Genomic DNA, 15,476 nt, shown 5'->3' with positions numbered 1-15,476 from the left:
GATGATAATATAAGATATAATATATAATATATATAATATAATATATAATGTTATATATTATCTTATTATATTATATAAGATATATTATCTTATATATTATATATCTTATATATCTTATATACCATCATCATCAATCGTATTTATTGAGCGCTTACTGTGTGCAGAGCACGGTACAAAGCGCTTGGGAAGTACAATTTGGCAACATATAGAGACAGTCCCTACCCAATAGTGGGCTCATACCTTATATACTATCTTATATATGAATAATAATCATGATAGCATTGATTAAGCGCTTAGAACAGTGCTTTGCACATAGTAAGCGCTTTATATTATTATTATTATTATATTACATATAATTGTATATATGTATATATATCTCATATACATTATATACTATCTTATATAGTAGTAATAATAATGATAGCATTTATTAAGCGCTTAGAACAGTGCTTTGCACATAGTAAGTGCTTAATAAATGCTATTACTATTATTATTATTATTATTGCATATATATATATATCTTATATATCTTATATACTATCTTATGTATTAGTAATAATAATGATAGCATTTATTAAGCGCTTAGAACAGTGCTTTGCACATAGTAAGCGCTTTATATTATTATTATATTATATTACATATAATTGTATATATGTATATATATACCTTATATACCTAATATACTATCTTATATAGTAGTAATAATAATGATAGCATTTATTAAGCGCTTAGAACAGTGCTTTGCACATAGTAAGTGCTTAATAAATGCTATTATTATTATTATTATTATTATTGCATATATATATATCTTATATATCTTATATACCTTATATACTATCTTATGTATTAGTAATAATAATGATAGCATTTATTAAGCGCTTAGAACAGTGCTTTGCACATAGTAAGTGCTTTATATTATTATATTATATTATATTACATATAATTGTATATATGTATATATATCTTATATACCTTATATACTATCTTATATAGTAGTAATAATAATGGTAGCATTTATTAAGCGCTTAGAACAGTGCTTTGCACATAGTAAGTGCTTAATAAATGCTATTACTATTATTATTATTATTATTGTATATATATATGTCTTATATACCTTATATACTATCTTATATATTAGTAATAATAATGATAGCATTTATTAAGCGCTTAGAACAGTGCTTTGCACATAGTAAGCGCTTAATAAATGCTATTATTATTATTATTATTATTATTATTATTATTATTATTATTCTCGTCGGCGCCGACGGAGGGGATCGGCGCGCGCACTGGGGGCCACTGGGGGTCTGAGCCGCCCTTCCCGGCAGGGTCTGGTGGTGATGTCGGCCGAGCTGGAGGAAGTGGCGGGAAGCATCCTGAGCGGGAAGATCCCGGGAACGTGGATGACCAAGTCGTATCCCAGCCTCAAGCCCCTGGGCAGCTACGTCGCCGACTTCCTGGACAGGCTGAGGTTCCTGCAGGTGAGAGGGGTTGGGGACGCCGGCCTGGACCGCCTCTGTACGTTGCCAGCTTGTCCTTCCCAAGCGCTTAGTCCAGTGCTCTGCACACAGTAAGCGCTCAATAAATACGATTGATTGATTGACCATCCGATCACTTCCCAGCGCTTCGAACGGTGCTCTGCACGTGGTATAGATGTTTGTACGTATTGAGCCTGCTGTTGGGTAGGGACCGTCTCTAGATGTTGCCAGCTTGGACTTCCCAAGCGCTTAGTCCAGTGCTCTGCACACAGTAAGCGCTCAATAAATACGGTCGATTGATTAATGACTGACCATCCGATCTCTTCCCAGCGCTTCGAACGGTGCTCTGCACATAGTATATATGTTTGTACGAATGAGCCCCCTGTTGGGTAGGGATTGTCTCTATATGTTGCCAACTTGTACTTCCCAAGCGCTCGGTCCAGTGCTCTGCACACAGTAAGAGCTCAATAAATACAATTGATTGATTGATTGATTGACAGTCGGATCTCTTCCCAGTGCTTCGAACGGTGCTCTGCATGTAGTATATATGTTTGTACGTATTGAGCCCACTGTTGGGTAGGGACCGTCTCTAGATGTTGCCAACTTGGACTTCCCAAGCGCTTAGTCCAGTGCTCTGCACACAGTAAGCGCTCAATAAATACGATTGATCGATTAGTTGACCGTCCGATCTCTTCCCAGCGCTTCGAACGGTGCTCTGCACATAGTATATATGTTTGGACGTATTGAGCCCACTGTTGGGTAGGGACTGTCTCTATATGTTGCCAACTTGGACTTCCCAAGCGCTTAGTACGGTGCTCTGCACACAGTAAGCGCTCAATAAATACAGTTGATTGATTGATTGGTTGACCGTCCGATCTCTTCCCAGCGCTTCGAACGGTGCTCTGCACATAGTATATATGTTTGTATGTAGTGAGCCCACTGTTGGGTAGGGACCATCTCTATATGTTGCCAACTTGCACTTCCCAAGCGCTTAGTCCAGTGCTCTGCACACAGTAAGCTCTCAATAAATACGATTGATTGATTACTCCATTTATTTATTTTACTTGTACACATTGATTCTATTTATTTCATTCTGTTAATATGTTTTGTTTTGTTCTCTGTCTCCCCCTTCTAACAATCAATCGTATTCATTGAGCGCTTACTGTGTGCAGAGCACTGGACTAAGCGCTTGGGAAGTCCAAGTTGGCAACATATAGAGATGGTCCCTACCCAACAGTGGGCTCACAGTCTAGAAGGGGGAGACAGACAAGACAGAACATATTAACAAAATAAAATAAATAGAATGGATATGTACAAGTAAAATAAATAGAGTAATAAATCCGTACAAACATATATCCATATATACAGGTGCTGTGGGGAAGGGAAGGAGGTAAGACGTGGGGGATGGAGAGGGGGACGAGGGGGAGAGGAAGGAGGGGGCTCAGTGTGGGAAGGCATCCTGGAGGAGGTGAGCTCTCAGTAGGGCCTTGAAGGGAAGAGAGTGAGCTTGGCAGGTGTTGGGAGGGATTGGGGGCATTCCGGGCCCGGGGGAGGACGTGGGCCGGGGGTCGACGGTGGGACGGGCGAGAACGAGGCCTAACGGGGAGGAGATTAGTGGCGGAGGAGGAGCGGATGGTGCGGGCTGAGCTGGAGAAGGAGAGAAGGGAGGTGAGGGAGGAGGGGGCCAGGGGATGGACGGCCTTGAAGCCCAGGGTGAGGAGTTTCTGCCTGATGCGCAGATTGATTGGGAGCCACCGGAGATTTTTGAGGAGGGGAATAACATGCCCAGAGCGTTTCTGGACAAAGACAATCCGGGCAGCGGCATGAAGTATGGATTGAAGTGGGGAGAGACACGAGGATGGGAGATCGGAGAGAAGGCCGATGCAGTAGTCCAGACGGGATAGGATGAGAGCTTGAATGAGCAGGGTAGCGGTTGGGATGGAGAGGAAAGGGCGGATCTTGGCAATGTTGCGGAGCTGAGACCGGCAGGTTTTGGTGACGGCTTGGATGTGAGGGGTGAACGAGAGAGCGGAGTCGAGGATGACACCAAGGTTGCGGGCTTGTGAGACGGGAAGGATGGTAGTGCCGTCAACAGAGATGGGAAAGTCAGGGAGAGGGCAAGGTTTGGGAGGGAAGACAAGGAGTTCAGTCTTGGACATGAGTTTTAGGTGGCGGGCAGACATCCAGATGGCCTGAAGGCAGGAGGAGATGCAAGCCTGGAGGGACGGGAGAGAGCAGGGGCAGAGATGGAGATTTAGACTGTGAGCCCTCTGTTGAGTAGGGACGTTCTCTCTGTGTTGCCAACTTGTACTTCCCAAGCGCTCAGTCCAGTGCTCTGCACACAGTAAGCGCTCAGTAAATACGATTGAATGAATGAACGAATACCATCATCATCGTCATCACCTTCCCGCCCAGCAGGCCTGGTACGAGAACGGCCCGCCGCCCGTCTTCTGGCTGTCGGGGTTCTTCTTCACGCAAGCCTTCCTGACGGGGGCCCAGCAGAACTTCGCCCGCAAATACACCATCCCCATCGACCTGCTGGGCTTCGACTACGAGGTGTTGGAAGACAAGGAGTACAAACAGGCGCCCGAGGACGGTAAGGCCGCTCCCCGCCCGACCCCTGACCCCTGACCCCTGACCTCCAGAACGGGCGCAACCCCGAGGCCATTCGCGGCGAGGCACAGTACTGATATTTGTTAATAATGCCATTTATTAAGCGCTTACTACGTGCAAAGCGCCGTCCTAAGCGCTGGGGAGGATCAATCGTATTTAATCAATCAATCGTATTTATTGAGCGCTTACTGTGTGCAGATCCATCCCCCCCACCTTACCTCATTCATACATTTATTCAATCGTATTTATTGAGTGCTTACTGTGTGCAGAACACTGGGCTAAGTACTTGGGAAGTACAAGTTGGCAACATATAGAGATGGTCCCTACCCAACAGTGGGCTCACAGTCTAGAAGATTATTGTATATATGTATACGTATATATATATGTGTGTGTGTGTGTGTGTGTGTGTATGCATGTACTGTATATATGTATATGTGTTTGTGCGTATTTATTACTCTATTTATTTTACTTGTATATATGTGTGTGTGTGTATGCATGTACTGTATATATGTATATGTGTTTGTGCGTATTTATTACTCTATTTTACTTGTACATATCTCTCTATTTTATTTTGTGAATATGTTTTGTTTTGTTGTCTGTCTCCCCCTTCTAGACTTTGAGCCCGCTGTTGGGTAGGGACTGTCTCTATGTGTTGCCAACTTGGACTTCCCAAGCGCTTAGTCCAGTGCTCTGCACACAGGAAGCACTCAATAAATACAATTGATTGATTAAGATGGGTGGGGGATCCATCCCCCCCGCCTTACCTCATTCATTCATTCATTCAACCATATTTCAATCAATCAATCGTATTTATTGAACGCTTACTGTGTGCAGAGCACTGGACTAAGCGCTTGGGAAGCCCAAGTTGGCAACATATAGAGACGGTCCCTACCCAACGGCGGGCTCACAGTTTTACCTCCTTCCCCTCCCCACAGCACCTGTATATATTCATTCATTCATCCGTTCAATGGTATTTTTTGAGCGCTTACGCTTACTGTGTGCAGAGCACTGGACTAAGCGCTTGGGAAGTACAAGTTGGCAACATATAGAGATGGTCCCTACCAAACAGTGGGCTCACAGTCTAGAAGATTATTGTATATATGTATACAATACGTATATGCATATACGTATGTATGTGTTATATATATGTATAAATGTGCATATTTATTATTCTATTTATTTATTTATTTTACTTGTACATATCTATTCTATTTATTTTATTTTTTGTTAATATGTTTTGTTTTGTCATCTGTCTCCCCCTTCTAGCCTGTGAGCCCACTGTTAGGTAGGGACCGTCTGTAAGTGTTGCCAACTTGGACTTCCCAAGCGCTTAGTACAGTGCTCTGCACACAGTAAGGGCTCAATAAATATGATTGATTGATTAAGATGGGGGGAGTCCATCCCCCCTGCGTTACCTCATTCATTCATTCAACCATATTTCAATCAATCAATTGTATTTATTGAATGCTTACTGTGCGCAGAGCACTGTACTAAGCGCTTGGGAAGCCCAAGTTGGCAATATATAGAGCCAGTCCCTATCCAACAGTGGGCTCACAGTCTAGAAGATTATTGTATGTATATATGTGTGTGTGTGTGTGTGTGTGTGTGTGTGTGTGTGTGTGTGTGTGTGTGTGTGTATGGATTGTATATATGTATGTTTGTGCGTATTTATTACTCTGTTATTTTGTGTGTACATATTTATTCTATTTATTTTATTTTCTTAATGTGTTTTGTTTTGTTCTCTGTCTCCTCCTTCTAGGGTAGGGACCGTCTCTATATGTTGCCAACGTGTACTTCCCAAGCGCTTAGTCCAGTGCTCTGCACACAGTAAGCGCTCAATAAATACGCTTGAATGAAGGAATGAATGTTCTAAGCACTGGGGAGGATACAAGACTGGCGGGGATCCATCGCCCCCGCCTTACCTCCTTCCCCTCCCCACAGCACCTGTATATATTCATTCATCCATGCAGTCGTATTTATTGAGCGCTTACTGTGTGCAGAGCACTGGACTAAGCGCTTGGGAAGTACACGTTGGCAACATATAGAGACGGTCAACCGTTGCTGATCAGTTATGATGGTGATAATAGTAATAATAATGATGGCATTTCATTCATTCATTCATTCAATCGTATTTATTGAGCGCTTACTGTGTGCAGAGCACTGGACTAAGCGCTTGGGAAGAACAAGTTGGCAACATATAGAGACGGTCCCTACCCAACAGTGGGCTCACAGTCTAGAAGGCTCACAGTCTAGAAGATTATTGTATGTATGCATATATGTATACATATGTATATACATGCATGTATTGTATATATGTATATGTTTGTGCATATTTATTACTCTATTTATTTGTCCATATTTATTCTATTTATTTTATTTTGTTAATATGTTTGGTTCTGTTCCCTGTCTCCCCCTTCTAGACTGTGAGCCCACTGTTGGGTAGGGACCGTCTCTAGATGTTGCCAACTTGTCCTTCCCAAGCGCTTAGTCCAGTGCTCTGCACACAGTAAGCGCTCAATAAATACGATTGAATGAATGGATGAATGTTCTAAGGATACAAGACTGGAGGGGATCCATCCCCCCTGCCTTACCTCCTTCCCCTCCCCACAGCACCTGTATATATGTATATATGTTGGGGAGTATTTATTACTGTATATATGTATATATGTTTGTGCGTATTTATTACTCTATTTTATTTGTACATATTTATTCTCTTTATTTTATTTTGTTAACGTGTTTTGTTGTGTCGTCCGTCTCCCCCTTCTAGACCGTGAGCCCGTCGTTGGGTAGGGACCGTCTCTAGATGTTGCCAACTTGGACTTCCCAAGCGCTTAGTCCACTGCTCTGCACACAGTAAGCGCTCAATAAATACGATTGAATGAAGGAATGAACGAACCCACGACCTCTGTCTCTTAAGCCCGGGCTCTTGCAGCGTGGCTCAGGGCTTCTTGCAGAGAAGCCGCGTGGCTCAGTGGAAAGAGCCCGGGCTCTGGAGTCCGAGGTCATGGGCTCACAGCCTTCATCCTCATTTCACAGATGAGGGAACTGAGGCCCAGAGAAAAATAATGATGATAATGGTACTTGTTAAGCACCTACTAGGTGTCGAGCGCTGTTCTAAGCGCTGGGGGAGATACAAGGTGATCAGGTTGTCCCCTGTGGGGCTCACAGGCTTCATCCTCATTTCACAGATGAGGGAACTGAGGCCCAGAGAAAAATAATGATGATAATGGTACTTGTTAAGCACTTACTAGGTGTCGAGCGCTGTTCTAAGCGCTGGGGGAGATACAAGGTGATCAGGTTGTCCCCTGTGGGGCTCACAGGCTTCATCCCCATTTTACAGATGAGGGAACTGAAGCCCAGAGAAAAATAATGATGATGATGGTATTTGTTAAGCGCTTACTAGGTGCCGAGCACTGTTCTAAGCGCTGGGGGAGATACAAGGTGATCAGGTTGTCCCCCGTGGGGCTCACAGTCTTCATCCTCATTTTACAGATGAGGGAACTGAAGCCCAGAGAAAAATAATAATGATAGTGGTACTTGTTAAGCGCTTACTAGGTGCCAAGCACTGTTCTAAGCGCTGGGGTGGATACAAGGTGATGAGGTTGTCCCCCGTGGGGCTCACAGGCTTCATCCTCATTTTACAGATGAGGGAACTGAGGCCCAGAGAAAAATAGTGATGATAATGATGGTATTTGTTAAGCGCTTACTAGATGCCGAGCACTGTTCTAAGCGCTGGGGGAGATACAAGGTGATCTGGTTGTCCCCCGTGTGGCTACCAGTTTTCATCCCCATTTTACAGATGAGGGAACTGAAGCCCAGAGAAAAATAATGATGATGATGGTATTTGTTAAGCGCTTACTATGTGCCGAGCACTGTTCTAAGCGCTGGGGGAGATACAAGGTGATCAGGTTGTCCCCTGTGGGGCTCACAGGCTTCATCCTCATTTTACAGATGAGGGAACTGAAGCCCAGAGAAAAATAATGACGATAATGGTACTTGTTAAGCACTTACTAGGTGTCGAGCGCTGTTCTAAGCGCTGGGGGAGATACAAGGTGATCAGGTTGTCCCCTGTGGGGCTCACAGGCTTCATCCTCATTTCACAGATGAGGGAACTGAGGCCCCTAGAAAAATAATGATGATAATGATGGCATTTAAGCGCTTACTAGGTGCCAAGCACTGTTCTAAGCAATGGGGTGGATACAAGGTGATGAGGTTGTCCCCCGTGTGGCTACCAGTCTTCATCCCCATTTTACAGATGAGGGAACTGAAGCCCAGAGAAAAATGATGATGATGATGGTATTTGTTAAGCGCTTACTAGGTGCCAAGCACTGTTCTAAGCAATGGGGTGGATACAAGGTGATCAGGTTGTCCCCCGTGGGGCTCACAGGCTTCATCCCCATTTGACAGATGAGGTCACGAAGCCCAGAGAAAAATAATGATGATGATGGTATTTGTTAAGCGCTTACTAGGTGCCGAGCACTGTTCTAAGCGCTGGGGGAGATACAAGGTGATGAGGTTGTCCCCCGTGTGGCTACCAGTCTTCATCCCCATTTTACAGATGAGGGAACTGAAGCCCAGAGAAAAATAATGATGATGATGGTATTTGTTAAGCGCTTACTAGGTGCCGAGCACTGTTCTAAGCGCTGGGGTGGATACAAGGTGATGAGGTTGTCCCCCGTGGGGCTCACAGGCTTCATCCTCATTTTACAGATGAGGGAACTGAAGCCCAGAGAAAAATAATGACGATAATGGTACTTGTTAAGCACTTACTAGGTGTCGAGCACTGTTCTAAGCGCTGGGGGACATACAAGGTGATCAGGTTGTCCCCTGTGGGGCTCACAGGCTTCATCCTCATTTCACAGATGAGGGAACTGAGGCCCCTAGAAAAATAATGATGATAATGATGGCATTTAAGCGCTTACTAGGTGCCAAGCACTGTTCTAAGCGATGGGGTGGGTACAAGGTGATGAGGTTGTCCCCCGTGGGGCTCACAGGCTTCATCCTCATTTTACAGATGAGGGAACTGAGGCCCAGAGAAAAATGATGATGATAATGATGGTATTTGTTAAGCGCTTACTAGGTGCCAAGCACTGTTCTAAGCGATGGGGTGGATACAAGGTGATGAGGTTGTCCCCCGTGGGGCTCACAGGCTTCATCCTCATTTTACAGATGAGGGAACTGAGGCCCAGAGAAAAATAATGATGATAATGATGGTATTTGTTAAGCGCTTACTAGGTGCCGAGCACTGTTCTAAGCGCTGGGGGAGATACAAGGTGATCTGGTTGTCCCCCGTGTGGCTACCAGTTTTCATCCCCATTTTACAGATGAGGGAACTGAAGCCCAGAGAAAAATAATGATGATGATGGTATTTGTTAAGCGCTTACTATGTGCCGAGCACTGTTCTAAGCGCTGGGGGAGATACAAGGTGATCAGGTTGTCCCCTGTGGGGCTCACAGGCTTCATCCTCATTTTACAGATGAGGGAACTGAAGCCCAGAGAAAAATAATGACGATAATGGTACTTGTTAAGCACTTACTAGGTGTCGAGCACTGTTCTAAGCGCTGGGGGAGATACAAGGTGATCAGGTTGTCCCCTGTGGGGCTCACAGGCTTCATCCTCATTTCACAGATGAGGGAACTGAGGCCCCTAGAAAAATAATGATGATAATGATGGCATTTAAGCGCTTACTAGGTGTCAAGCACTGTTCTAAGCAATGGGGTGGATACAAGGTGATCAGGTTGTCCCCCGTGTGGCTACCAGTCTTCATCCCCATTTTACAGATGAGGGAACTGAAGCCCAGAGAAAAATAATGATGATGATGGTATTTGTTAAGCGCTTACTAGGTGCCGAGCACTGTTCTAAGCGCTGGGGTGGATACAAGGTGATGAGGTTGTCCCCCGTGGGGCTCACAGGCTTCATCCTCATTTTACAGATGAGGGAACTGAAGCCCAGAGAAAAATAATAATGATAGTGGTACTTGTTAAGCGCTTACTAGGTGCCAAGCACTGTTCTAAGCGCTGGGGTGGATACAAGGTGATGAGGTTGTCCCCCGTGGGGCTCACAGGCTTCATCCTCATTTTACAGATGAGGGAACTGAGGCCCAGAGAAAAATAATGATGATAATGATGGTATTTGTTAAGCACTTACTAGGTGCCAAGCACTGTTCTAAGCGATGGGGTGGATACAAGGTGATGAGGTTGTCCCCCGTGGGGCTCCCAGTCTTCATCCCCATTTTACAGATGAGGGAACTGAAGCCCAGAGAAAAATAATGATGATGATGGTATTTGTTAAGCGCTTACTAGGTGCCAAGCACTGTTCTAAGCGCTGGGGGAGATACAAGGTATTCAGGTTGTCCCCCGTGGGGCTCACAGTCTTCATCCTCATTTTACAGATGAGGTCACCAAGGCCCAGAGAAAAATAATGATGATAATGGTACTTGTTAAGCACTTAGTAGGTGCCAAGCACTGTTCTAAGCGCTGGGGTGGATACAAGGTGATGAGGTTGTCCCCCGTGGGGCTCACAGGCTTCATCCTCATTTTACAGATGAGGGAACTGAGGCCCAGAGAAAAATAATGATGATAATGGTGGTATTTGTTAAGCGCTTACTAGGTGCCAAGCACTGTTCTAAGCGCTGGGGGAGATACAAGGTGATCAGGTTGTCCCCCTTGGGGCTCCCAGTCTTCATCCCCATTTCATCCCCAGCGCGTAGAGCAGTGCTTTGCATAGTAAGCGCTTAACAAATGCCATTATTATTATCATTGTAACCTCCCCAGCGCTTAGAACAGAGCTTTGCGTATAGTAAGTGCCTAACAAATACCATTATTATTATTGTAGCCTCCCAGCGCTTAGAACAGAGCTTTGCACGTAGTAAGTGCTTAACAAATACCATTATCATTATTGTAACCTCCCCAGCGCTTAGCACATAGTAAGTGCTTAATACCATTATTATTATTATTATTGTGGCTTCCCCAGTGCTTATTGCACATAGTGAGCACTTAGCAAATACCATTATCATTATTGTAGCCACCCCCCCAGCGCTCAGAACAGTGCTTTGCGCATATTATATTGGTATGAATAATAACATTTTGATCATATTAATATTGCAATATGTAATCACTCCACCGCTATTATTAATATGAATGGCATATTGGTAATATTAATATATTCATATTAATATTGTAATATGTGCAAAGCACCGTTCTAAACGCTGGGGAGGCTACAATAATAATAATAATAACGGTATTTGTTAAGCGGTTACTATGTGCAAAGCACTGTTCTAAGCGCTGGGGAGGCTACAATAATAATAATAATGGTATTTGTTAAGCGCTTACTATGTGCAAAGCATGGCTCTTATAATAATGATAATAATAGTATATGTTAAGCACTTACAGTGCAAAGCACTGCTCTAAGCGCTGGGGAGGCTACAATAATAATAATAATGGTATTTGTTAAGCACTTACTATGTGCAAAGCATGGCTCTTATAATAATAATAATAATAATAATAGTATATGTTAAGCACTTACAGTGCAAAGCACTGCTCTAAGCGCTGGGGAGGCTACAATAATAATAATAATGGTATTTGTTAAGCACTTACTATGTGCAAAGCATGGGTCTTATAATAATAATAATAATAGTATATGTTAAGCACTTACAGTGCAAAGCACTGCTCTAAGCACTGGGGAGGCTACAATTATAATAATGGTATTTATATTATATTAATATAATTTTTTTTTTGCATTTATTAGGCACTTACTACATGCAAAGCACTGTTCTAAGCGCTGGGGAGGTTACAAGGTGATCAGGTTGTCCCACGGGGGGCTCACAGTCTTAATCCCCATTGCCCAGATGAGGGAACTGAAGCAGCGTGGCTCAGTGGAAAGAGCCCGGGCTTTGGAGTCAGAGGTCTTGGGTTCAAATCCCCGCTCCACCAATTGTCAGCTGTGGGACTTTGGGCACGTCACTTCACTTCTCTGGGCCTCAGTGACCTCATCTGGAAAATGGGGATGAAGACTGTGAGCCCCCCGTGGGACCACCTGATCACCTTGAAACCTCCCCAGCACTTAGAGCAGTGCTTTGCACATAGTAAGCGCTTAATAAATGCCATCATTATTATTATGATTATTAAGTGAGGTGACTTGCCCGAAGCTGACAATTGGCGAAGCCGGGATTTGAGCCCGTGAACTCCGACTCCAAAGCCCGGGCTCTTTCCACTGAGCTTCTCGAATTAGTTAATTAATTAATGTATTATTATTATTGGCTCAGTGGAAAAGAGCCCGGGCTTTGGAGCCAGAGGTCATGGGTTCAAATCCCAGCTCCACCACTGGTCAGCTGGGTGACTTTGGGCAAGGCACTTCACTTCTCTGGGCCTCAGTGACCTCCTCTGGAAAATGGGGATGAAGACTGTGAGCCCCCCGTGGGACAACCTGCTCACCCTGTAACCTCCCCAGCGCTTAGAACGGTGCTTTGCACATAGTAAGCGCTTAATAAATGCCATCATTATTATTATGATTATTAGGTGAGGTGACTTGCCCGAAGCTGACAATTGGCGGAGCCGGGATTTGAGCCCGTGAACTCCGACTCCAAAGCCCGGGCTCTTTCCACTGAGCTTCTCGAATTAATTAATTAATTTATTATTATTATTATTGGCTCAGTGGAAAAGATCCCGGGCTTTGGAGTCAGAGGTCATGGGTTCAAATCCCAGCTAGCTGTGTGACTTGGGGCAAGTTACTTCACTTCTCTGGGCCTCAGTGACCTCCTCTGGAAAATGGGGATTAAGACTGTGAGCCCCCCGTGGGACAACCTGATCACCCTGTAACCTCCCCAGTGCTTAGAAGAGTGCTTTGCACATAGTAAGCGCTTAAGAAATGCCATCATTAGTATTATTATTATTCAGTGAGGTGACTTACCCGAAGCTGACAATTGGCGGAGCCGGGATTTGAGCCCACGAACTCCGACTCCAAAGCCCGGGCTCTTTCCACTGCGCTTCTCGAATTAATTAATTAATGTATTATTATTATTGGCTCAGTGGAAAAGAGCCCGGGCTTCGGAGCCAGAGGTCATGGGTTCAAATCCCAGCTAGCTGGGTGACTTTGGGCAAGTCACTTCACTTCTCTGAGCCTCAGTATCTCATCTGTAAAATGGGGATGAAGACTGTGAACCCCCGTGGGACAACCTGATCACCTTGTTACCTCCCCAGTGCTTAGAAGAGTGCTTTGCACATAGTAAGCGCTTAATAAATGCCATCATTATTATTATGATTATTAGGTTAGGTGACTTGCCCGAAGCTGACAATTGGCGGAGCCGGGATTTGAGCCCGCGAACTCCGACTCCAAAGCCCGGGCTCTTTCCACTGCGCTTCTCGAATTAATTAATTAATGTATTATTATTATTGGCTCAGTGGAAAAGAGCCCGGGCTTTGGAGCCAGAGGTCATGGGTTCAAATCCCAGCTAACTGTGTGACTTTGGGCAACTTACTTCACTTCTCTGGGCCTCAGTTCCCTCATCTGGAAAATGGGGATGAAGACTGTGAGCCCCCCACGGGACAATCTGATCACCCTGTTACCTCCCCAGTGCTTAGAACGGTGCTTTGCACATAGTAAGCGCTTAATAAATGCCATCATTATTATTATGATTATTAGGTGAGGTGACTTGCCCGAAGCTGACAATTGGCGGAGCCGGGATTTGAGCCCGTGAACTCCGACTCCAAAGCCCGGGCAATTTCCAGTGAGCCACGCTACTTCCCAAGCGCTTAGTACAGTGCTTTGCACACAGTAAGCGCTCAATAAATACGACTGATTGATTCTCAAATTAATTAATAAATGTATTATTACGATCGTTCCCTCAGGGGTCTACATCCACGGGCTCTTCCTGGACGGCGCCCGCTGGGACCGCCAGACCCACCGGCTCGGGGAATCGCGGCCCAAGATCCTCTACGATGCCTTGCCCGTGGTGGGTACCTCGGGGGGCAACCGGGGCGGGACGGGGGGCACCCGAGGAGGGTGGCGCTGAGCTTTCGGGGCGTCCCCGTCCCGTCCCCTCCCGCTCCAGATGTGGCTGATCCCCTGCAAGCGGGCGGACATCCCGCAGCGGCCCAGCTACGTGGCACCGCTGTACAAGACGGGCGAGCGGAGGGGCACGCTGTCCACCACCGGCCACTCCACCAACTTCGTCATCGCCGTCAGCCTGCCCTCCGACCGGCCCCCCGAGCACTGGATCGGCCGCGGCGTGGCCCTCCTCTGCCAGCTGGGCTCCTAGGGCACGCCCGGCCTGGCATCCGGAGGGCGGGCACGGGATTAAGGCGCGAGGAACGGCGGGTGAGCAGTCGATACCATAAAGACGAACCGATAAAGCCTGGGCTGCGAGACCGTTGGCGTCGAAGTCGCGGGGCGGGCACCGGCGACGTCGTTTCCAGGGCGGCTCCCCGCCGGACGGGCACGCCGTTGGCGGCCGCCGGCTCTTGGGCATCGGCGTTGCCGGCTTTGGAGTGAAACGCGAGAACAAGCCAGCGGGTAAAAATCAGAAAGGGTCGCTTTATCACAAAAAAACAAAATAATAAGGGAAGGGAGGAACCGAGAAAGTCTGGGCTACGACTCCGGGGAGTCGTAGGGCGTGACGGCGGGCACACGGGGCTGACCGTGAGACGGGCACACGGGCAGAACGGGTGACGACGACGACGGACGGGGAGACGGGGGGTGAGCAGCGTCCGGCGGGTTGGGGCGGAGCGACCCTGGTCCCCGGGCAGGCCCAACCCGTCCGCTGGCATGGTGGCGACCCCTTCTCCGCCCCGGCTTCGGCCCGCTGGCCGTCGGGCCGTCGCCGGGCACCGGGTCTCCGGGGTCCCCGCTCCTTCGAGGCCGGGGACTCCGGCGGGGTGGCGGATGGGGGTGACCTTGGAGGACGGGAGGGCGAGGGCAGCCTCGAGCGGGCGCGTTACCGAAGGGGAGACCATGTGCCCGGGCGCAGAGGCGGGAAGCCTGGGGGGTGTCCATCACAGGGTCGGCTGGGGGCACGTTCCAGAGGAAGGGACAACGCCTAACCCGGAGAGAGAAGGGAAGCCCGGGGGGTGTCCATCACAGGGTCGGCCGGGGGCGCGTTCCTGAAGGGGAGACCGTGTGCCCGGAGAGAGAGAAGGGAAGCCCAAGGAGGGTGGGGGTGGTGTCCATCACAGGGTCGGCCGGGGGCGCGTTCCAGAGGGAGACTGCGTGCTCGGAGACAGAGGAGGGAAGCCCCGGGGGAGTGTCAGGGGTGTCCATCACAGGGTCGGCTGGGGCCAAGTTCCAGAGGGAGACTGCATGCCCGGAGAGAGAGAGAGAGGAGGGAAGCCCGGGGGGTGTCAGAGGTGCCCATCACAGGGTTGGTCGGGGGCGCGTTCTGGAGGGAGACCGCAT

General features: G+C 47.0%; 2 protein-coding genes across 6 annotated transcripts in view; one reads left to right on the top strand and one right to left on the bottom strand.

Moving 5' to 3' along the window:
• Window positions 1-14,403, top strand: part of DNAH7 (dynein axonemal heavy chain 7) — a 356,587-nt gene extending 342,184 nt beyond the window's left edge. For 4 of the 5 annotated variants that reach the window (XM_038748902.1, XM_038748901.1, XM_038748903.1 and 1 more), the window contains 4 exons: window positions 1,326-1,478; window positions 3,894-4,071; window positions 13,934-14,037; window positions 14,137-14,403. In XM_038748902.1, the coding sequence (XP_038604830.1) occupies window positions 1,326-1,478; window positions 3,894-4,071; window positions 13,934-14,037; window positions 14,137-14,343 (642 nt within the window). In that variant the 3' untranslated portion in view covers window positions 14,344-14,403. Of the gene's footprint in view, window positions 1-1,325; window positions 1,479-3,893; window positions 4,072-13,933; window positions 14,038-14,136 lie in introns of those variants that run through there. The other variant, XM_038748904.1, reaches the window with a different exon arrangement.
• Window positions 14,382-15,077, bottom strand: LOC119930845 (acidic proline-rich protein PRP25-like). Its single transcript, XM_038749558.1, has 2 exons — window positions 14,677-15,077; window positions 14,382-14,565 (listed from the first exon to the last, which is right to left on the bottom strand). Exons 1-2 carry the CDS (start codon window positions 15,075-15,077, stop codon window positions 14,382-14,384), a joined length of 585 nt encoding a protein of 194 aa, XP_038605486.1.
• Window positions 15,078-15,476: the final 399 nt, after the last annotated feature.

Source organism: Tachyglossus aculeatus, chromosome 7 (genome assembly GCF_015852505.1).
Source record: "Tachyglossus aculeatus isolate mTacAcu1 chromosome 7, mTacAcu1.pri, whole genome shotgun sequence".
NCBI classification, from domain to species: Eukaryota; Metazoa; Chordata; class Mammalia; order Monotremata; family Tachyglossidae; genus Tachyglossus; species Tachyglossus aculeatus.
Note: the sequence above shows the minus strand (reverse complement) of the source record. Positions and strands in the feature narration are given on the sequence as shown.

Coding starts and splice junctions, on each gene's coding strand:
- LOC119930845 (XM_038749558.1), bottom strand. CDS start 15,077: ATGGACACCCCCCAGGCTTCCCGCCTCTGCGCCCGGGCACATGGTCTC. Junction 14,566..14,676: donor CCCTACGACTCCCCGGAGTC/GTAGCCCAGACT, acceptor TTCACTCCAAAG/CCGGCAACGCCGATGCCCAA.